Genomic DNA, 23,341 nt, shown 5'->3' on the forward strand with positions numbered 1-23,341 from the left:
TACACACAGAGGTGTGGGAATAGGTGATTGTAAATTACGTATCCCAGATTCAGATTCATACAGATCATGCCAGTATGTCGCTCCTAATAAATCTTTTGAAGTTTTTTGAAGTTTGGCTCGAGGCTCATGATTTAATTAGGGTGATCGTTGGAATTCTGACAGCGTGTTTACTGGCCGGAAGCCTTTCCTGTCGCCAGTGCGGAATTATATTCAGCAGACATAATCTCAACGTGCCCAGAGAGATAAACATCTGACTCTACCTAGGATCGAACTCACAGCCTCTGGATTGTAAGGTGAGAGCTTGGCCTCTAAACTTTCCTTAATATGAAGGAGAAATCAAAATATAACAGTAAACTCCTTGAAATAACAACGGTCTTCAACATGGCCACCACAGCAGCATGGACAAATCGTACCATCCCATCATCCAGAACTGCACCTCCCAATCTGTAATGATCTGGGGCATGGCGCAAAAGCAACAAAGTCACAAAAGTAGGTAAAGTCCCTTTAATTCCTCCAACTTGGCCTCCAATGTCCAGTTATCATCAGCTGGAGAAAAAAACTTTCCCAAGAACAGTTTTTAAAGAGAAGAAATTTAGTCCAAACCCAAAGTACATATAAATTATAAATAAAAACCAACACAAACCACGCTGCAGCAATTGATGAGGCAGGGCAAGATAAGGAATTGCAGACCTCAAAAGGTAACGAAACACATACAGTTGGGAGGACGCCAGAACCCAGATAAGACTTGACAAACAAAGATAATGCATGCTTTGCTTCCAGCAAGGAGCTGTGCACAAACACGCTCTTTATCCTTTTTTCCCACCTGCAGCTAATGAAGGAAATCAGGGCCTTTTTCTCCCCCGTAACCCAGGTTGCTCCTTGCTGTTCCTCCGTTACTCCCTGCATGCCCTAGGATGAAGAGGGGGTGGCCCTGGGTCTTCCTCTGAAGGCCCAGCCGGACTGTGCCTTTCCCCAGTTTCCTCCACAGCCACCGGAGCCACACTCCCACTCCCTGTCAGCTGCTCAACCCCCCCCTCGGAATCAGATTCCAACAGGGGCATGATACAATCCTGTACAATGACATGGCATTGCATATGACATTGGAAACTCCAGCTTAGGCGCTGGTGATTTATACCATTTTCTAGCATCGCTCTGCCAATATATCAGCATTAAAGATGGGTTTTATCTCATCACAATAATTAGAGCGATGCTAGAAGAACACCATAAATCACGAACATGGGAATGACCCAAGGCTACATGTTGAACATGTTAATGCAAAGTACTCAGGCCTTTGGTGGACATCCACTCAAGCAGTAGTCAAGGAGAATTTGTTACGGGTCACGGAGAAAAGGAGAGGAAGCTTAACTTTGATTGAATAGCATTGTACACTGAACAGACTGTCCCATGTTTGCCAATCAAGCAATGAAAATGGATGTGACCAACAATCAAAAGAAGCTCAGCCCTTGGTGATTTCATGGCTCCGTCAATGCAGTTGTTTTATTTATTAAATTTATTTTTTATTTATTTATTTTGTCAATTGCTTACGAGATAATAGGTATAAGTAAAAACATAGCTATGAATACATGGATACATATGAGAAAAAATAAATAAAAGAAACAATAGGACAGGGACGGTAGGCACGTTGGTGTGCTTATGCACGCCCCCTACAGACCTCTTATTAAAGGGGTGAGGTCAATTGTAGACAGTCTAAGGTTAAACCTTTTGGGGTTTGGGGAAGAAACCACAGAGTCAGGTAGAGTATTCCAGACATTGACCACTCTGTGGCTGAAGTCATATTTCCTGCAATCTAGTTTGGTGCGATTAACCTTGAGTTTGTATCTATTGTTTGCTCTTGTGTTGTTATGGTTGAAGTTGAAGTATTCATTGACAGGTAGGACATTACAATGTATGATTTTATATACTGTACTTAGATCGGACCGAAGATGGAGTAGTTCTAGGTTTTCTAGGTCTAGAATTTCGAGTCTGGTGGCATAAGGTCTTCTGCAACGAATAGAGGAGTGGAGAACTCTTCTTGTGAAATATTTCTGGACTTTCTCAATTGTGTTAATATCCAATACGTAATGTGGGTTCCAGACTGATGAGCTGTATTCGAGTATTGGTCTAGCAAATGTTTTGCATGCTCTATTTATTAGTGTAATATTACCAGAGAAAAAGCTACGTAGGATTAGGTTAACAACTCTTAATGCCTTTTTGGCTAATATAATTTGATTGCTCATTTGGCCTTAAGCATATAAGCCAACTGGGTGATTTGGGGCCAATCACCAAGAGACTGTGAGTTCTAGTTTCGTCTCAGGCATGAAAACCATCTTGGTGACTTAGGCCAATCACCAGGAGATTGTGAGTTCTAGTCTCGTCTTAACCATGAAAGTCAGCTGATGACTTTGGGCCAATCACTAGGAAACTGTGAGTTCTAGTCTCGTCTTAGGCATGAAAACTGCTGGGTGACTTTGGGCCAATCACCAGGAGACTGTGCATTCTAGTCCTGCCTTAGGCATGAAAGTCAGCTGGATAACTTAGGCCAATCATCAGGAGACTGTGAGTTCCAATCCCGCCTTAAGCATGAAAGCCAGCTGATGACTTTGGACCAATCACTAGGAAACTGTGAGTTCTAGTCTTGTCTGAGGCATGAAAGTCTGCTGGGTGACTTGAGCTGACTCCCTCTGTCCAACTCAGCTTATGGGGTTGTTGTTATGAGGAAAGGAGGAGGAAGAGGTAATATGTCTGCTCACTCCTTTGAATAGCTTAAAAGGAAACAAAAGTATGAGAAAAAAATCTAATTCATAAATCTCTCAGAACTGTGGGCACCAAGACCGGGTGGCCCTTCAAACAGAACCTGTCATTTACGCAATTCTGATTCCATCCTACACACTATCCTTCCCCAGATGGGATGTCACCTTCTTAAAGACCGTTGACATGGGGTTTCTGCAACTCCAACACAAAAAGCATTCACACCAGATACCCAGTAAAATAAGACCTAACTGGAAAATAAACCCTAATGCATCTTTTGGAGCAAAAATTAATATAAAACATGGTCTTATTTTCAGGAAAACACGGGTACCTTGTGGCCATCAGTTGTAAGCAGAGGAAAGACTTGAATCAAGGAGCACAATACAGGTATTCCTCAACTTACAACCATTCATTTAGAGACCATTTAAAGTTACAACAGCACTGAAAAAAAAGTAACTTATGACTGTTTTTCACACTTTGCAGCATCCCCATGGTCACACGATCAAAATTTAGGTGCTTGGCAACTGACTCATGATGGGTTGCAGTGTCCCCGAATCACGCGATCCTCTTTTCCGACCTTCCAACCAGCAAAGTCAAGAGGAAGCCACTTAACAACCGTATGATTAACTTAACAATTGCAATGATTCACTTAACAACTATGGCAAGAAAAGTCGTAAAGTTCACAACAACTGTCTTGCTTAGCTACAGAAATTTGGGTCTCAGTTGTGGTCCTAAGTCAAGGACCACCTCTAAATCCTTTCCGCAGAGAACACGGAGGAGTGTTTTTAATCTCTCTACTCCATTCTTTTACTCCCCGTTCTTCTCCATTCCAGCTTTCTCAGCCTTTGTTGTCTTGGTTACCTCTGCAGACTCACAATGCACTCTGCATTTTCATTTTAATAATATACTCTTGTAAAGCACAATATTTTACTTCAATTGCATGTGTCACTGGAAAAAATCCCTTTGACATGGATGACATTTGTTTATCAACCAACGGAGGTTGTTTTATGCTTCTGGGTAGCTTGGAACAGCTTCGCAAAGAGGACACCTCAGGAGTTTGAAATACGATCCGTATCAACTTTATATAAAACACATAAATAACGAACATCCATCAATTCTAAAACTGCAAGGGGAAGAGGAAATATAAAAAATCGGTGTGTTTTTTAAACCTGACCACAGCCAAGAGTCGACAAGGCGAAAGACAACATGGAAACGGAAATACATCACTGGAACAATAATAACAATGACAATAATAATAATTTATATGGCACGTTATAGAGTATGCAAGTACTTTGCATACATTATCTTGCAATCTTTACAATAAACCAGTGGATAGGTCCATATTTCTAGTTTCGTGTTGGCTTGTCTCGAGCCACTTAATGAACTCCGGTCCAGGCGCTACAATCACTGTATGAAGTCACATTTCATTACATTTAAATTTATGATACAGCAACATTTCCCAGCGCAATTAGTCAATGTGTTTTTTTTATTGCTCTGGCCACAGCTTCCTTTGCAATTCCTCAAATCTTTCCTGCAGCCAAATCGCTTGCCGAAGTGATCTAAAGTTGCCCAGATGCTGTAAGTTTCTAAAAATCAGTAAACATGCCAACAATTTCCACTGCCTTTTGTTATTTTTGGTCCCTGCTCCCCAGTTGAAGTGACACCACAAAGATTTTTTTTTTTTTGATGAACTGTTAGCACTTCTGCAGAAAACAAATTTTGAGCCACAGTGATTCACGATTCATTTATAGGTTGCATTTTTCCAGGAATAAACTCAGTCCGTTTTAAGTCTGTTTTGGCTCAACGTATTTGTTTAAGTTCCCCCAAAGAGGATAATTCAGCAATTGGGTTAAAATCATTGCATAAACCCACCCTGGAGCGCGTTTCAATGTTATAATTCAGATTTTCAGCTTAAAATGATGCCGTATCTTGCAATAAACAAATAACAGGAGGTATTTTTTGCAAAAGCTTGTTAAGTAAGAATGAAATCAACTTGCTAAATGACTTTAGAAGAGGTATGTCCACTTTTGGGCCAACTGAGGGATACATCATGCTTTGCCCCTAAACTCAACTATACTGAGCCCCAATCATTTCCAAAGTGATTAAAGTTTATTTGGGAATGCGACCGTGCCCTACATTTTTGCAAAGACAGAAGGGAAGGAAAAGGCCTTACAGAGAACATCTGCTCTTGAAGCCTTCAACCTGCCAAAAAAAGACTACTTTTCTCACATGATGGTTACCAGGTAAAATATTTAAGACTGGACAATCGATTCCAGGAAAGGACCATTAAATTAACTAACTCATCCTTTTTCTGTGCCAGGCCGATGGCCTGACCAGGGGAAAAAGTCCTACGAACTGAATGTGTAAAGGTGCCGCATGTTAACCAGTGGTGGGATTCAACCAGTGTAACAACTGGTTCGGTGAGCGCATGCGCAGTGCGTTTTAAATAACAGAGAACAGATAATCAGAGTTGGAAGGGACCTTGTAGGTCATCTAGTCCAACCCCCACCCAAGCGGGAGACCCTACACCATTTCTGACAAATGGCAGTCCAATCTCTTCTTGAAAGTCTCAAGTGATGGCGCTCCCACAACTTCCAAGGGCAACTTCTGTTCCATGGGTTGATTGTTCTCACCGTCAGAAAGTTTCTCCTTATTTCCAGGTTGAATCTCTCCTTGTTCAGTTTCCATCCATTATTCCTTCTCTGGCCTTCAGGTGCTTTGGAAAATAGCTTGACCCCCTCCCTCCTCTCTGTGGCAGCCCCTCAAATATTGGAAGAGCACTATCATGTCTCCCCTGGTCCTTCTCTTCACCAGACTAGTCAGGCCCAGTTCCTGCAAGTGTTAGCTCTAAATCAATGAATACTTCAGCTTCAACCATAACAATACAAGAGCACACAATAGATAGAAACTCAAGGTAAACTTGATTGCAGGAAATACGACTTCTGCAACAGAGTGGTCAATGTCTGGAATACTCTACCTGACTCCATGGTTTCTTCCCAAAACTCCCAAAACTTCAACCTTAGACTGTCTACTATTGATCTAAGAGGTCTGTATGGGGCGTGCATAAGCGCACCAACGTGCCTACCATCCCTGTCCTTTTGTTTCCGACAGTGAGAACAATCAACAGCTTGCCTTCAGAAATTGTGGGAGCTTCACCCCTGGAAGCTTTCAAGAAGAGACTGGACTGCCATCTGTCAGAAATGGTGTAGGGTCTCCTGCTTGGGCAGGGGGTTGGACTAGATGACCTACGAGGTCCCTTCCCACTCTGAGTATCTGTTTAATCTGTTTTAATCTGCTTATTAACTGTGGTGATTCACTTAACAACTGTGACAAAGAAGGTTGTGAAATGAGGCAAAATTCCACATGACAAAATGTCTCACTTAACAGCAGAAATTTTGGCCTCAATTGGGGTCGTAAGTCAAGGACAACCTGTATTCTACGCTGGGGTGTGGGTTTTGTTTAAACCTGCTGAAGATGATGACACAGAACAAGTAATTTACTCCAGCAGGAAGTTATTTTTTCCCCTCACTTTGCACTTCTAAGATCCTTGCCAATGAGATGAGTTTGGAATAGCAATGAGCTAAACTCAGAACTATTATTTATATCTTCCCGCAGCGAAATTATCAACTTGAAGGGATTGGGAAAGGGGTAAAGAGAAAGGGAATCATTTCAAAACAAAATTTAAAAAAGGATTCTTCAATATCTTGTGTTTTCTAAACTAGAGAGAAGACAAAATATTGAGGGAGGAAACCCAAACATTTAGGAGATAGTGCTAAGGCAAGTCAATAAGAATACAAAACCCAGCCTTTTGGGGCTGCTCAATTTGATTTAAGATTCTCTCATTTTCAAGATTAAATAAGAAGGTGGTTTACAACAAACAACAAAGCATCATTATTTTTATTTTCCAGAGAGCTTTCAGGCCCAGATAGATTCCCCAAGCTGTTGTTAGAAAGAAGCAATGAAATCTGTAATTTGGTTGCAAGTCTGTCCACACCTTCTCAGAAATTATAGGAGATAATAAAGAGTATTCTGGCACTTTAGGCAAATAGTGGACACAAAAACCACATTTTTTGTCATTTAATGGATGTTTTGTGATGCCCATCGAGATACCATGACCTGTTTTCAAAGATGAAAATGCATCCACGGAGATTTAAAAGTTGCTTCCTCGTGGAACACTGCGTTTAGCATTTCTAACACACTAAAAAAAACCCAGTTCATAAAGAATAATTTCATACATTTAAGAGAAATAGACATGTTTTTAATGTTGACTACAGGACAAAGGCTACTCTTAGAATATGCAAACCAAAGAAAGAACACAACTTCACATGGATCAATGCCCAGGAATGTCCTAAGTCCAAAATCCGAGAACACAATATAACATTTCCTTTTATGTATAAATTAATCGTCTTTCGGGTGACCTATTCTTAAGACACAATGATTTAACTTTATTCAAAAAAGACCGAATTACCAACCGAACCCTCTATGGCATCTTTTATAGACATACGGTATATATTATCTTATTTCTCTCATAATTCTCAGTGAGTGGAAGAATGTAAGGATTGTAGAGTGGTACATCCAGAGAGATCCAGGCTATTAAAAGCAGGCTGCAAGTTTCAAAATTATATTTTAATTGACAAGAAACCATTACAAGATCCAGTTGGGTTCTCACTGTGTGGCAAAAATTTACTCTTCAGTTCCTCCCAAGAGAATTTTACATTTAGGATTAGAATATATTAACAAGAACTAAGTATGTACTCATACAGGGGTAGAATAAATGAGCAGACAGTTAAACTCTGGCAATTAACACACTAGGCCAGTTTCTCTCCATTAGAAGGTCATCTCCAATAGATCTTGAGAGACAATCAAAACTATCAAAATTCACCAGAGTCAAATGCCTTTTTCAATCCTACCTCCGAGTCCACAATGCAAATATTCCATTCTTGTAAGAGTCTAAAACCACATATTTCAGCCAACAATGAGCTGCCCGCTCTGTGAACGATGCACAATAGAAACCAAAACCGAAAAACAGGCTTCTAATGAGATCACATCACATTGACTATTCAATAAATCCAAAGTGAAAAAAGTTGAGTTTTACTTTCTTGGATAATCAATAAAGAAACTCTTGGATAATCAATAAAGAAATTCTTAAAGCATCAATAAATGCACTCTTGTGGGCCACAATATATGTATGTGCTGAGCATAGACACAACTTAAACAACAGACAATTTGTGAAGTCTTAACTGGCCCACTAAACTTTAGATTAATTTTTCCAAATGTACAACCATGACTCTTATAATAAATACAAATACCATCTTTGATAAGATCAGCTTCCTTTCCATATTCTGGGGAAAAAATGGGAATAAAATTTACTTGTCCCATAACTCCAGTTATGTTCCATGTTGATTTAAACACCACAATTCCAAACCACAAATGCCTAATCCAGAAGCTACCGTGTTTCTCCGACAATACGGCCTCCACCAACAGGAAGGCCCAGCATGATTTCTAGGCATGAGGTGCAATTAAGCCCCGCCCCTCAAAAATTTAGGCCTATTTAAACCATGCGTTTTGCCGCCATTTCTCACGTCGTTCGTTAGAACTACACGAGGTCAAGAGAAATGGGGGGGAAGGGCGGGGGTGAGGGGTGGGGAGAAAACTTGCCTTTAGGAGTGCCCTGCAGGTAGCCGAGGCTAGAATACCCGATAGCCAAAAGAAGCTCCCCAAAGGCAGAGTCCCCAGCCGCTTCAGGGTGTGGCGTGGCTGCCCGTGTCCCCTCGCCTTTAGGGCAGTCTCTTTCGGGCGATGGAAGCTCCCAGTGCAGTCACCAGCCACTTCGATCGGCTGGTAGAAGCGGCCTCGGGCGAGCGCACACACACACACTCCCCTCGCCGCGAGGCCGCTTCTACCAGCCAATTGAAGTGGCTGGTGACTGTACTTGGGGAGCTTCCATCGCCCGAAAGACACTACCTAAAAGCGAGGGGACACAGGCAGCCACGCCACGCCCCAAAGAGGCTGGGGACTCTGCCTTCAAGGCAGCTTTCATCTGCCGATAGAAGCAGCCTGCGGCGAGGGGAGTGTCTGTGTGCGCTCGCCCGAGGATGCTTCTACCGCCGATCGAAGTGGCTGGTAACTGCACTTGGGGAGCTTCCATTGCCCAAAAGAGACTGCCTGAAAGCGAGGGGACACGGGTAGCCACGCCACGCCCTGAAGCGGCTGGGGACTCTGCCTTCAAGGGAGCTTTCATCTGTCGATAGAAGCGGCCTCGCGGCGAGGTACGTGCATATGGGCTGCTCTAGGTGGGGGAGGAAATTAAGTCACCCCCGAAAAGACGGCCTAGCCGTTTTTTTCAGGGGTCAAAAAGAAAATAAGGCCCGGCCTTGTTCTGTGAGAAACACGGTAGCTAGCTAGGCAGATCTCAAGGCCTCTCATTCTCAGATTGATCGATTTACACAAGACAAGTTTCTCCTCAAACCAGTAGCAAAGCTTCACCAAAACTACAGCAATCCTTGGAAATCAGAAGCTCGTCCTTCCATCGATCAAGACCATTAACAAATTCAAACCTGCGGCACGCGACAATGACTTCAGAAAATCCAGTCCTACCTTCTTTAAATTGCCACTTTTGGTACCCACGAAGGCCAACGAATGGTTCTTATAGATGTAGGCGATGACCGATGTCATCCTGTCCTGATCTTCGGTGAAGATGGGCAGTCCTCGTACCATCTCGGACACTCCAAGAGGGGCATTCATATCCAGACCGCAGAAGTTGTCATCGATGGTTAATAGCTGAGACACAAAGGAAAGGAAGGAAGTACAAACCATGTTATGTGAGTATTCTAGGTCTTGTCAACACTTACCCAGAGAACATGAACGAATCTGGACCAAGTTATGTTATGTCCAAGACGTTTAAAGGAAATAGATCTATTCGGTTCTAAGAAACTGATCAAAACTCTGGTCATCTCGATGTCAGCACATGGGTTCTCCTGCTAGTATCCCATCACATGCTATTTAACAAATGAAAAATTGGTCGCAGGAATTGGGTACGTCTCTAGTCTAGTAAAAAGAAGGACTAGGGGTGACATGATAGCAGTCTTCCGATATCTAAGGGGCTGCCACAATGAAGAAGGGGTCAACCTATTTGTTGTGACCCACCAGCAGCCAGCAGAGCTGGCAGCAGATTCGGACAGTGAGGAGGTTGGGGAGGAACATGGGCCAGTCCTGGAGTCTGGGGAAGGCTCTGACGAGGGCTTTGCATGGGAGGCAGAGATGGGGCCAGGGCTGTCCAACAGTTATTAGCTGCCTTCAGAGTCAGACATCAGTGGGGAAGAAGAACAGCTGGAGCCTGTTCCCAGTGTGCGCATGCACAGAGCTGCCAGGAGAAGAAAACAGTTAAGGAACAAGGGTCGACTTGGGAGTAAAGCCTCAGGTGGACAGTGAATGGTGAAGATGGTATATGATTTTGTTGTACAAGGTGCAATGACAATAAAGTAAATTAACTAACTAACTAATGGCCCCTTCCATAGCGAATAAAGTGCAGTGAAAGGGGAGTGGGGTTTGCAGGAGACAATTAGTTCAATTCATTAGCGTGAAGATCTTTTCCTGATTTTTTGCCAGGTATTGTCTGCTACAGAATGGCGTTTGGAAGATATCAGCCTGGCAACTCTCCAAGGCTGATAAAAGTCTGTAGTTGTGAATTCTCTTGAAAGACTGTTGGCCGGGATTTTGCTGGAGAGAACTTCACTTAAAAACAAAATAAAAGGGGTTTTACTGGGATGAAGAATCGGCTTCGTGATTTTGAGAAGCCTAGGTCAAAACACTATTCTCTAAAATACCTGAAGGTAGAACAAAAAACAATAGGTGGAAACTAATCAAGGAGAGAAACAACTTAGAACTAAGGAGAAATTTCCTAACAGTGAGAACAATTAATCAGTGGAACAACTTGCCTTCAGAAGTTGTGAACGCTCCAACACTGGAAGTTTTTAAAAAGATGTTGGATAACCATTTGTCTCAAGCGGTGCAGGGTTTCCTGCATGGGCAGTGGGTTGGACTAGAAGACCTCCAAGGTCCTCTCCAACTCTATTATTCTGTTAAGGCCAGGCAGGGATTAATATCATGGTACCCTTTTTCCTTATGAATATGCACAAACTGTCAGGCATGAAAAACCAGGTTCACACATGTTCAATTAACTGATTTATTGCTAAAAGTCTCTGTACAGGAATCTTCTCAACTAACAATTAGCACCTGGTTAGAATTAAGATAAGGGTTAACGGCACTCAAGGAGGGTTGGATTTTGTTTGCGGCTACGTAGGGATTCTAGGCTGATCCCTCTCTTCACTCCACCCTCTAGGTTCTGCCACTCTTTCTCCTACACAAATCAGTAAAACAACGTATCTGCTTAATTATTTATATATTTGAATAATTTATACCGATGCCCACCTCACAGCAATGTCTGGTGCACAAAGCTTTTTTTAAAAAAAAAAAACTTGGCCCAATAGTAGTATTTGAGGAGCCAGACAAGATGGCGTCTGTGCCTGAAGCAAATGTTGCCATATGCCTCCACTGCTGCTAAGACCTGCTTTAAACATACATCTTCAGATAACTAAATCCATGATTTTCACGAGAAATACTAATAAAGAGATTTGTACTTTTCCTTTTCTTTTCCCTCTGGTAATAAAACTAGTCTTTAGCTTATTTCAGCTTCTAGAACAGAAAACAAGTCAGAAAAAGACAGAAAGAGAAAGGAAACAGAAAGTAAGGAAAAGAGAGAAAGAGAGAGGGGAGAGGGAGAGGGAGAAAAGGAAGGAAGGAAGGAAGGAAGGAAGGAAGGAAGGAAGGAAGGAAGGAAAAGAAAGAAAGAAAGAAAGAAAGAAAGAAAGAAAGAAAGAAAGAAAGAAAGAAAGAAAGAAAGAAAGAAAGAAAGAAAGAAAGAAATTGAGAGTGTATTGGAGAGGGGGAGGGGAAGGAAGTGGGGGAAGGAAGGGGGAAAGGAAGGAAGGAAGGAAGAAGAAAGAAAGAAAGAAAGAAAGAAAGAAAGAAAGTAAGTATTGGAGAGGGAGGGAGGAAGAAGAAGGAAGGAGGGGAAGGAAGGAAGGAAGGAAGGAAGGAAGGAAGGAAGGAAGGAAGGAAGGAAGGAAGGAAAGAAAGAAAGAAAGAAAGAAAGAAAGAAAGAAAGAAAGAAAGAAAGAAAGAAAGAAAGAAAGAAAGAAAGAGTGAAATTGAGAGTGTATTGGAGAGGGAGGGGAAGGAAGTAGGGGGAAGGAAGGGGGAAAGGAAGGAAGGAAGAGAAAGAAAGAAAGAAAGAAAGAAAGAAAGAAAGAAAGAAAGAAAGAAAGAAAGAAAGAAAGAAAGAAAGAAAGAAAGAAAGAAAGAAAGGAAAGAAAGTAAGTAAGTAAGTAAGTATTGGAGAGGGAGGGAGGGAAGAAGGAAGGAAGGAAGGAAGGAAGGAAGGAAGGAAGGAAGGAAGGAAGGAAGGAAGGAAGGAAGGAAGGAGACAGACAGACATGGGCTATAACAACATCTGTATCAAACACCCAAAAATATTAAGTAACATCTCCTTGAAATCAAATTTCTGGGGTTTTTAAGGATACATCTATGATCCTTTATTGGTAAAAAATTAAGCTTAATAAGGGTGCCTACTAGCTTTATCCAAACAGACACCTCCAGCCCCATAAGGGAAAGCAGATGAGAAAATGGCATTTAGAATTGGGTTATGCTTGACCTTCACACGTCAATCATGCAAAGACTTTTATGGGTTATTATACATCTACAAGTCCCAACTGGGGAACTTTAACCTTGAAGCTAAGAGACTTTTATTCAGATTTAATTTAGGCAGGAAAGTTCCTCAAATTTATTGGCTTTCATGTCCGGGGCTATTTAGGTTCCTTTTCTTGTTTTATTACACAAACTCATGGGCCCACATACCAGCCCCAGATCAAAGGATCAGTGTCAGGTTTCCAAAGAGACCTGCAGATTCTTAATGCACCACAAACTTCAATGCCTGTCTTTGCTACAATCACGCTTTCCAACACATGGCTCCAGGCAAAAAATATCATCTACTCTGTGCATTATAAAATATCTAATTTCCTAAAAGGGGGGCGGGAATTGCATTTCTTACAGGCCAAAAGTTTTTACTCTCTGGTGTTTCCAACTGGCCTTTGGCATAGTTTGCATGTCATAAATAAAAACAGCAAGGTGGTTATTGATTTTTTGCTATTTCTCCTAGGAGGAAATGCATTCATTAGCCCAGAGGTCTTGAATATATCAACGGTACAAAAGTCTATCTAATTTATATCAATCCATTGCCGTGGTTTGAAACCAGACTTTCTACCAATTGTAAGTGTTGTGGTCTGCCAGCGGCTTGTGGAGCTGGCAGCAGAGTTGGACAGTGGGGAGGAACATGGGCCAGTCCTGGAGTCTGGGGAGGGCTCCGACGAGGGATCTGCGTCTGACACAGATATGGAGCCGGGACCATCTGAGAGTTATGTGCTGAGTCTGGAGCCTCCAGAATCTGACAGCAGTGAGGCAGAGGAACAGGGGGAGCCTGTTCCCAGTGTGTGCTTGCACAGAGCTGTCAGAAGGCAAGAACAGCTAAGACAAAAGGGGCGACTCAGGCATAAGGCTTGGAGATGATTGGCCTCTCCCATAAGACAGAAAGAAGGAGCAAAGGGACAGGAAGCAACTTTGTTCACTTTGTTCATACTGGTCGGTTTGAAGCCTGAAGCTCTGTGTTGACTTCCTGCTCCGTTTGGCCTTGTACAGGTAATTATGTACAGCTAACATGAAGAACGGTTGCAGGAACTGGGCATGCCCAGTTCCTGTAACTGTTCATTGTACGTTTTAGCCCCCAGTCCCCTAATCATCCTGGTTGCTCTTCTCTGAACTCTTTCTAGAGTCTCAACATCTTTTTTATAGTGTGGTGACCAAAACTGGATGCAGTACTCTGGGTATGGCCTTACTAAGGCTTTATAGAGTGGTATCAAGACTTTCCTTGATCTTTCCACTCTACTTCATTGAGTGTGGAATTACAAGGATTTGCCTTGGAGAATAATTCATGGGCTTCTGAGGATATGCTATGAATTCTTGGCTCGTGATGACTTTTCTTCGTGTTATGGAATTAATGTTGCCCGGTGGATTTGTCTTCTTTGGGAAACTTTGCCCTGTGGACTCATTGGGCCCTTGCTCTGTGGACCAGCATTGGCCTGCTTTTGGCTGGACTTAATTGGGACAGTCCTGGGTTTTGGGTGAGGGGAATTGCTGGGGAACATTAATAAACCCTTGTTAAGTGTGGGTGTGGGGCAGCACATGGCATTTCGGAAGGCACTTATCTCCTTGAAATAGTAGCCAAGTTGTAGATGTTTAGCAAGACTCTCTAAGTCTAGGCTGGGACAGCTTCTTCTAACAGCAGAGATGATGGCTCCTGTGGCTTGGTAGGAGAAGAGAGTCTTTTGAGAAGAATAACATCATGTTGAGGGTATGTGCTTAAGGAAGATGCAATGTTGGAGAGAGGAACACACCCATCTTCTGGTACTAATTATACTAATTATGTTCTTCCAGGGAGCTGAGGACTCTTGGTTTTGAGTGATTGGATAATTAGAAACACAAATAGAAGGGCTTATGCCGAACAGGTAGAATACATGGAAATTGATCTACCCAATGCAAAATTTATAGGCATCGGTTTCCATCTAGATCAGGGCTCTCCAAACTTGGCCACTTTTAAGACTTGTGGACTTCAACTCCCAGAATTCCTCAGTTAGACATGCTGACAAGTCTTAAAGTGGACAGATTTGGAGATCCTGATCTAAACAATCTATGGATAATGCAAGAGAGGAGCTGGTACTCACAAGTTCTTGTTGGCACAAAGAATCTTAGCAATGTTAAACAAGGCTAAAACGTATGAAGAACGGTTGCAGGAACTGGGTATGTCTAGTCTAATGAAAAAAAGAGGGTCTAAGAGAGACGTGATAGTAGTGTTCCAATATCTCAGGGGCTGCCCCAAAGAAGAGGGAGTCAAGCTATTCTCCAAAGCAACTGAAGGCAGGACAAGAAGCAACAGGTGGAAACGCATCGAGGAGAGAAACAGCCTAGAACCAAGGAGGAATTTCCTGACAATGAGAACAATTAACCAGTGAAACAACTTGCCCTCCAGAAGTTGTGAATGCTCCAACACTGGAAGATTTTAAAAAGATGCTGGACAGCCATTTGTCTGAAGTGGTGTAGATATCCTGCCTAGGAAGGGGGTTGGACTAGAAGACCTCCAAGGTCCCTTCCAACTCTGTTATTCTATTCTAAGTCCCAGAGGACAACCTCAAAGTACTAATTAGCAGATGGAAGGTGAAGAATGCCAGGGTAGCTACTTGTTCCATGGACACCCAGACCAGGGTGTCTCAACCTTGACCCCGTGAAGACGTGTGGGCTTCAATTCCCAGAATTCCCCAGCCAGTTGCTAATGTATCATGAGTGCTTGCTTGAGCTGGCTGGGGAGTTCTGGGAGTTGAAGTCTACACATCTTCAGGTGATCAAGGTTGAGGTACAGAGACCTAGCAAACCATGTTCAATATGTAAATGAGACACTGGACATTGGTAGAGAGGTTAGCTTTGTTAGATGCTGGGATACAAAATCTGGAATCAGAGATGTTGGAGATGTTCTAGTCCAACCTCCTGCTGGATCAGGAGACCCTATGCCATTCTGGACCAACAACTATCCAATCTCTTCTTGAAAACATCCTGTCATGCCCTTGGTAGAGTCGGACTCTGAGGGAGAGGAGGAATAGCCAACGGGGAGTGAAGGTGTAGCTCCGGAGGTTGTGGAGGAGGCTGGGGAAGGGCAGAGGCCAGCTGGGCAGTCAGAGGAAGAACCAGGCCCATCCCCTCTGCATCATAGGACACACAAGGAGGAATGGAGAAGGAAACAACTTGGCTTACGAGAGAGGAAGCGGCCATGATCCCCCTCATTGGTAGCAGCTGGGGAGACTAGTATATAAGAGAGACGGTTAAAACACAGCATTGCCAGAAGCAAAGCGTGTTTTATTTTGGGCTGAAGTTATCTTGGTTGGCGTCCTTCCAACAGATTATGCCTTGTTATCTCCTTAAATTTGATAATTACTTATCCTGGTCCGTTGTGGAAATTTCTTCATTGTAGTTTCTTTGGTTTTTTATTTCACCTCTATCTGCTCATTAAGTTCAAACTGTATTGCTTTCTTTTGAAGACTATCTTTGAGTAAGTTTTATCTCCAACTGAGTATTATTGAACAGTGGGGCCAAGTTGGAGGCATTAAAGGACTTTTATTTACACTTTGGATTTTGTTACATTTGTGTTACACTCCGAGTCATCACACATCCAGTGTTGGAGCATCTACAAGCTGATCCATTGATTAATTGTCTTCACTGTCAGGAAATTTCTCCGTAGTTCTAAGTTGCTTCTCTTCTTGATTAGTTTCCATCCGTTGCTTCTTGTCCTGCCTTCAGGTGCTTTGAACGAATAGATCATCCTCCTCTTCTCAGTGACAGACCCTCAAATATTGGAAGACAGTTATCATGTCACTCTATAGTCCTTCTCTTTATTAGACTAGACGCACCCAGTTCCTGTAACCATCATCCTATGTTTTAGCCTCCAGTGTCCTAATCAACTTTGTTGTTCTTCTCTCCACTCTTTCTAGAGTCTCAACATCTTTTTTCCTACCGTGGTAAAAGAGTTGTAAATCCAATCTTATGAAGTTTCTCCTCTGGAAATACTAAATTGCTAACTAGGGCATACAAAACCTTTGCTAGACCAATACTCGACCAATACAGCTCATCCATCTGGAATCCACACCATATATCAGACATAAATACAATTGAAGGAGTCCAGAAGTATTTTACGAGAAGAATATTACACTCCTCTGCTCACAACAGAATACCCTATATCACGGGTCCCCAACCACCGGGCCGTGGACCGGTACCGGTCCGTGGAACATTTCCTACCGGGCCGCCGGTTTGCTGGGCGCCACCATCTTTTTTGACGAGAAAGTGCTTCCGGGTGAGCTTTTCTGGTTGGAAAGCGGCGTTTGGGTCCTGAAGGAATCCTCGTGCCTTAGTTTCATCGAAGGGGGGGCGGCAGCTTTGAACGAAACTAAGGCGCGAGGATTCTTTCAGCACCCAAGGCAAGGCGAGCCGAGCGACCGTCCCAAAGCCATCCCAAAGCGAAGCCCATTGACAAAGGTACAAAGGAGGAGTTGAAGGTGGCGGGGAGAAGCGGGGGACGGCTGGCTGGCCGGTCACTCGGCTCGCCTTGCCTTGTCATGCGTGGTGATGCCGGTACTGGGCTGCGGATCATTTTGTGATGCCGGTACCAGGTCGTGGCACAAAAAAAGGTTGGGGGCCACTGCCCTATATCACCAGGCTTGAGATTTGGGGCTTGGACAATCTTGAACTACACCGCCTATGGTTGGACTTCAGCGTAGTACACAAAATTATCTGCTACAATGTCCTACCAGTCAATGACTACTTCAGCTTCAACCTCAACCATACAAGAGCACACAACAGATACAAACTCAATGTAAACCACTCCAAACTTGATTGCAGAAAGTACAACTTCAGCAACCGAGTGGTCAATGCCTGGAATGCACTACCTGACTCTGTTATTGCATCCTCTAACCTCCACTCCTTTAACCTCAAACTATCCACTGTTGACCTCACCCCGTTCCTAAGAGACCTGTAAGGGGGTGTGCATAAGTGCACCATCGTGCCTCCCGTCCCTGTCCTACTGTCCCCATTTATTCGTACCTATTTCCTGTATTCTTACTCATGTTTATACTTATACCTATTATCTTGTAAGTGATTGACAAATCAAATAAATAAAAATAAAAGAAGGAAGGAAGGAAGGAAGGAAGGAAGGAAGGAAGGAAGGAAGGAAGGAAGGAAGGAAGGAAGGAGGGAGGGAAAGAAGGAGATAAAAGAATGGAGGGAGGAGAGAAAGGAAGGGAGGGAATACACATTCCCTAGAAGACTGTAAGGGAGCGTGCATAAGGGCACCATCCTGCCTACCGTCCTTGTCCTATTGTCCCCATTTGTTCATATCTATTTCTTATATTCTTACTCATGTTTATACTTATACCTATTACCTTGTAAGCAACTGACAAATCAAATAAATAAAATCAAATAAATAAATCTGTACAAGGAAGCTAGGCTTTCCTTGAACCAAAATGGAACCAGGATGCGGATATATAACCTCAAAACAATGAAATGGATACGGCCAACATTGATGAACGCTCATTGATGAATGGTAAACGTGACCCAATTAATAGACAAAAAAGACGGTGAAAAAGGCTCGTGCCAATATCAGAGAAAAAGGACATGATGTTTGAGTGTTTCTGTGCCAAGCCGTAGAAAGCTCTCATCCAAGATGTGGAAGTCGGTAAGGAATGAGAGCATGGATACAATGCGGGGTAGGGGGAGAAATTTGGTGGGGATGGAGATAATTAGGGGCTACTTTAATGCTAACTTTATAGAAAGGGTGACAAAGAACACACCGGAAAGGCGCCGTCTCTCTTATCTTGGGTATCTCCTGCTTGTAATCACCTCAGAAGCATCTGATTGGCCATTGCAGAAGACAAAATGCTGAACTACATTGGGATTCCTACATTCTTATAAAGATGAAAATGAACTTTTGGCTAACATGCTGGTCCCCTTTCTCCCGTAACCATTTCTCCTACATCCATATGCTGAGAATATCCTTTATGAGGACACAGAGATCTCTGTGTCCTCATGAAGGATATTCTCAGCGGTATGGTCTCTTCTGGATCAGACCGAATTTGATCTGCATCAAACAAAAAGAGGACCTGGAAAAGAACATTTGTAGCTCAGGGTTAAACTGTGGCATCCTTGGTGCTCTCTGAGCTTGGCTATTTTCTTGCAGATGTTTAATGACCTGACATCATGAGTGCTAGAGGGGGTTGGAGGAGGAGGAGGAGGAGGGAGGAGGAGGAGGAGGAGGAGGAGGAGGAGGAGGAGGAGGAGGAGGAGGAGGAGGAGGAGGAGGAGGAGGAGAAGAAAAGGGAGAGATAGAGTAGCAAGAGGAGGAGGAGGACTGTAGGGTCCTTGGTGCTCTCTGAGTTTGACTGTTTTCTTGCAGACATTTCATGACCCAACTAGGTAACATTATCAGTGCTACAAGAGAATGAGATTTGGGGAGTGGAGAAGGGAAGGAGGAGGAGGAAGAAGAAAAGGAAGAGGATAACAAGAGGAAGAGAAGGATTGTGGGGTCCTTGGTGCTCTCTGGTTGTTTTCTTGCAGATGTTTTATGACCCAACTATGTAACATCATGAGTGCTAGAAGGGAGGGGGTTGTGGAGAGGAGGAGGGGAGGAGGAGGAGGAGGAGGAGGAGGAGGAGGAGGAGGAGGAGGAGGAGGAGGAAGAAGAAGAAGAAGAAGAAGAAGAAGAAGAAGAAGAAGAAGAAGAAGAAGAAGAAGAAGAAGAAGAAGAAGAAGAAGAAGAAGAAGAAGAAGAAGAAGAGGAGATAGAGGAGTAGCAAGAGGAAGAGGAGGACTGTAGGGTCCTTGGTGCTTTCTGAGCTTGCTTGTTTACTTGCAGACATTTCATGACCCGACTAGATAACGTCATCAGTGCTAGAAGGGAGTGGGGTTTGCTCTCTATCTAAATACACAATACACTGACTTCCTCTATCAGTGTTGGTGGGAGTGTTCTTGGTCGCTCCCACCAACACTGACAGGGCAAACCACTTCTATATAAACAGAGACTATCTGCATGCCAGACTCACCGATGTTTAATGCTTATTTCCATTCGTTGGAAAGATTTTGTCATACTTTTCCAATTTAACAACAGGCTTTTTCAGATGTCTTCAATTAAAAAGACACGAAATGAGGTGCAGAGAGGTCATTGCGGCTTTGGTTGCCAGCTCTCTTTAACGCTACTCACACAAAAAACGCTCAGGTACCACCGCACTTCTGGATCGGCAGGTGTGCAATTCGCACACCCGTCTCAGAGTCAGCCCAGGCGCATCAGGAAACCTAGTGCAGAGAGTTTGTTCTGCCAAGGAGCAATTAGCATAATTATTATTTTGTTTCCCAGTCAAAATTGCAACTTGGGCTCCTGAACACCATGGTGTGCACACAAATAAATGAGCTTTTAAAAAATTAAAAACACAACAGAAGGTAATCATATTTTTTGTATGTGCGGAGGGAGCTGTTTTCATCCAGGGATCGTGGATCTGTTGGCAAGGACCGATTTGTTAAGACGAGAAAGGAAGTTAAAACTGAAAATGAGGAAACATCAATCGGCCTGTGGGAAAGTAACGCATCTGTCAGAGGCGATGCCTGTGGGACACAGTCAAAAAAAGCCAAGATGACGGACACACCACACTGCAAATGAAGCTCCACCTATTCTTTAGGAGCGGAGCTTTTATGTTCCCATTGGACCACCATCTTGAATTTTTTTTTTTGACCACATCTATGAACAGCCCTAGTAGCTCAGTGGCTAAGACGCTAAGCTTGTCGATCAGAAAGGTCAGCAGTTTGGCGGTTCGAATCCCTAGCGCTGCGTAATAGAGTGAGCTCCTGTTACTGGTCCCAGCTTCTGCCAACCTAGCAGTTCAGAAACATGTAAAAAAAAAAATGCAAGTAGAAAAATAGGGACCTTTTTGGTGGGAAAGGAACAGCGTTCTGAGTGCCTTTGAAGGCATTTAAGTCATGCCGGCCACAGGATCACGGAGACATCTTCGGACAGCGCTGGCTCTTCGGCTTTTTAACAGAGATGAGCATCGGTGCCCATAGAGCCGAAAACAACTAGCACGGAGGTGCGAGGGGAATCTTTACCTTTACCTATGAACAGCCCTAAATGTTAACCTTAGACTTTTTAGTCCCTAATTTATCATCATAACTGAGTCTGGAAATTACAGTTGTAACTCATGTGAGTGTTGTAAAGCAGGTCGCCGTGTGATTGACCCAAGTTTGCAACCTGTTTCGTGGTGGTTGTTAAGAAAATGTAGCAGCTGTAAAGCAATGCTGTCGTCATAAGCAAAGCCAAGTGTCATGCCCTTGTTGGAGTGTGACACCGAGGGAGAGATGGAACCCAGCTGACAGTGAGTGGGAGTGTAGCTCTGATGGTTGTGGAGGAAACTGGGGAAAGGCACAGGCCGGATGGGCATTCAGAGGAAGACCCAGGCCCATCCCCTCTTCATCCTAGGGCACGCAGGGAAGAGCGGATAAGGGAGAAACATGAATGGTGTGGTCTACGGGGGAGGAAGGGGCCCTGATCCCCTTCATAGGCTGCAGCTGGGAGGACTGGTTAAAAGGACAAACTGCACATAGCAAAGTTGCTGGAAGCAAAGCGTGCATTATTCTTTTCAGAGATTATCTGTGTTTTGGCTTCCTCCCAACTGTGGTTGCTGTGTTATCTGGTAGAAGTCTGCAATTAATCATCCTTTCCTGCTGTAGTAATTCCTTCAGTGTGGTGTGTTAGGTTTTTTATTTTGAATTAACTTTACTTTGGGTGCGGACTGCATTTACTCCCTCCGTAAACTGTTTTCTTTAAGAGTTTGATATCCTGCCGGGGATAATTGGACATTGGGACCAAGTTAGAGGCATTGAAGGGACTTTCTTCTATTTTTATTACTTGGTTATTTTTGTGTCACAACTCAGGTCATCACACCGAGGTTGTTAAGTGAACTGTTGTGTTTTCCAGGGGAGTGCTTTTGCTGGAAACCAGAAGTGAATGCCAGTTTCTCACAAAAACGGGTAAATTGTGGTCGTGTGATTGTGGGGCCTTGAAAATTGGCCGTATATGCAGGCTGTTTGACAAATGCTCAGAATGGCTGTGTGCAGGTGTGTGTGTGAGAGAGAGAGAGACAGAAAGAAACAATTTCAAAATTGTGTCATTTTTGGGGTGGGAGATGTCTATCGTAACTTCAAATAGCCGCTAAACAAATGGTCGTAACACGATACAGGGATAAACATTGGCAGTCAGGGATGACACTACGTTTTGTTGTAGGACATTCTGAAGTCAAAAGTGGGTTTCCACAATGCGAAAAGTTAGCTAGCTCCCTATCAGGGGCACCCACGGAAGGACAGAAAGCTGCCAGTTTCTCTCTCTCAGCACAGCTCGCCTAACAGCATTGTTGTTGTGGGGAAACCAGGAGGAGGAAGGGGTATTAGGTATGTTAGCCGCCCTAAGTTATGTATCAAAGTGGTAGATAGATAGATGATAGATAGATAGATAGATAGATAGATAGATAGATAGATAGATAGATAGACAGACAGACAGACAGACAGATGGATGGAAATAGACAGATAGATATACAATAGAGATGGATGGATGATAGAAAAAGAAAGAAAGCGAAAGAAACAAAAGAAAACAGAAGAAAAAGACATAAAGAGAGAAAGAAAAAGTGTGCAATTGAGAGGGTTATGTGAAAGAGATAGAAGAAAGAGAGAAGGGAGGGAGAGTGGGAGAGGAAGGAAGGAAGGAAGGAAGGAAGGAGGGAAGGAAGGAAGGAAGGAAGAGGGAGGAGAGAGGGGGAAAGAAAGAAAGAGAAAGAGAGAGAAAGGAAGGAAGGAAGGAAAAAAGAAAGAAAGAAAGAAAGAAAGAAAGAAAGAGGAAAAAAAGAAAGAAAGAGGGAAAGAGGGAGGAGAGAGAGGCAAAGAAAGAAAAGGAAGGAAGGAAGGAAGGAAGGAAGGAAGGAAGGAAGGAAGGAAGGAAAGAAAGAAAGAAAGAAAGAAAGAAAGAAAGAAAGAAAGAAAGAAAGAAAGAAAGAAACTCAGTCATCAAGAAAGAAAGAAAGGAAGAAAGGAAGGAAGGAAGGAAGGAAGGAAGGAAGGAAGGGTAAAAAAGAAAGTGGGAAAGAGGGAGGAGAGAGAGGGAAAGAAAAAGAAAGAAAGATAGAAAGAAAGAAATAGGGAAAGAGGAGAGGAAAAGAAAGAGGAAAAGAGGGAGGAGAGAGGGGAGAAAAAAAGAAAGAAAGAGAGAGAGAGGAAGGAAGGAAGGAAAGAAGGAAGGAAGGAAGGAAGGGAGAGAGAGAGAGAGAGAGAGAGAGAGAGAAAGAAAGAAAGAAAGAAAGAAAGAAAGAAAGAAAGAAAGAAAGAAAGAAAGAAAGAAAGAAAGAAAGAAAATTCTCCAACTCCCTGTGGGAACTGCAGTTGTGGGTCCTGCAAGTGGGACTCGGCCCCAAGGCAAAAGTGAATGAAACCCATCCAAGACCATTACCACATTCCCAAACAAAGGCCTTCTTGTACCAACTGGGTTGCTTCTTGGGTTGACCCTGAGACCCGCCATGCCTAAAATAGCCTCCAGTTCCCTCTATGAATAGCCTCAGCATCGCTGCTCCCCCTCCCCCGGCATGCCAACTCTCCGATACTCTCATCACTTGACCTTTTCTCTCTCTTTTTTTCCTTCCATTTTTCCATTTCTCTGCCTGGCCATCTTGCAAAGCTGCAATGCCGCAAGGCAGGCCAGGCGATTGGAGGTCTAGACTGAACTCCCTAAGGGACCCGTCAAGAGCTCTGTGAGGACAGCAGCACCCCCCCCCCCAAGAAAAAAAATACACCCCAAAGCTTCAAGCATGGGGTCCCTCCAGCTTCTTCTCGTTTACTTCTCCAAGTGGGGTCTCCC

General features: G+C 43.4%; 1 protein-coding gene across 1 annotated transcript in view; it reads right to left on the reverse strand.

Annotated features, from left to right (window-relative positions):
- Window positions 1-23,341, reverse strand: part of PLXNA4 (plexin A4) — a 546,538-nt gene that overhangs the window by 468,156 nt on the left and 55,041 nt on the right. The window contains exon 3 of the mRNA XM_087935355.1: window positions 9,346-9,528. Coding sequence (XP_087791481.1) covers window positions 9,346-9,528 — 183 coding nt within the window. The remainder of the gene's footprint in view (window positions 1-9,345; window positions 9,529-23,341) is intronic.

Source organism: Pseudonaja textilis, chromosome 5 (genome assembly GCF_049901715.1).
Source record: "Pseudonaja textilis isolate UNSWEBS1 chromosome 5, rPseTex1.2, whole genome shotgun sequence".
In the NCBI taxonomy this organism is placed as follows: Eukaryota; Metazoa; Chordata; class Lepidosauria; order Squamata; family Elapidae; genus Pseudonaja; species Pseudonaja textilis.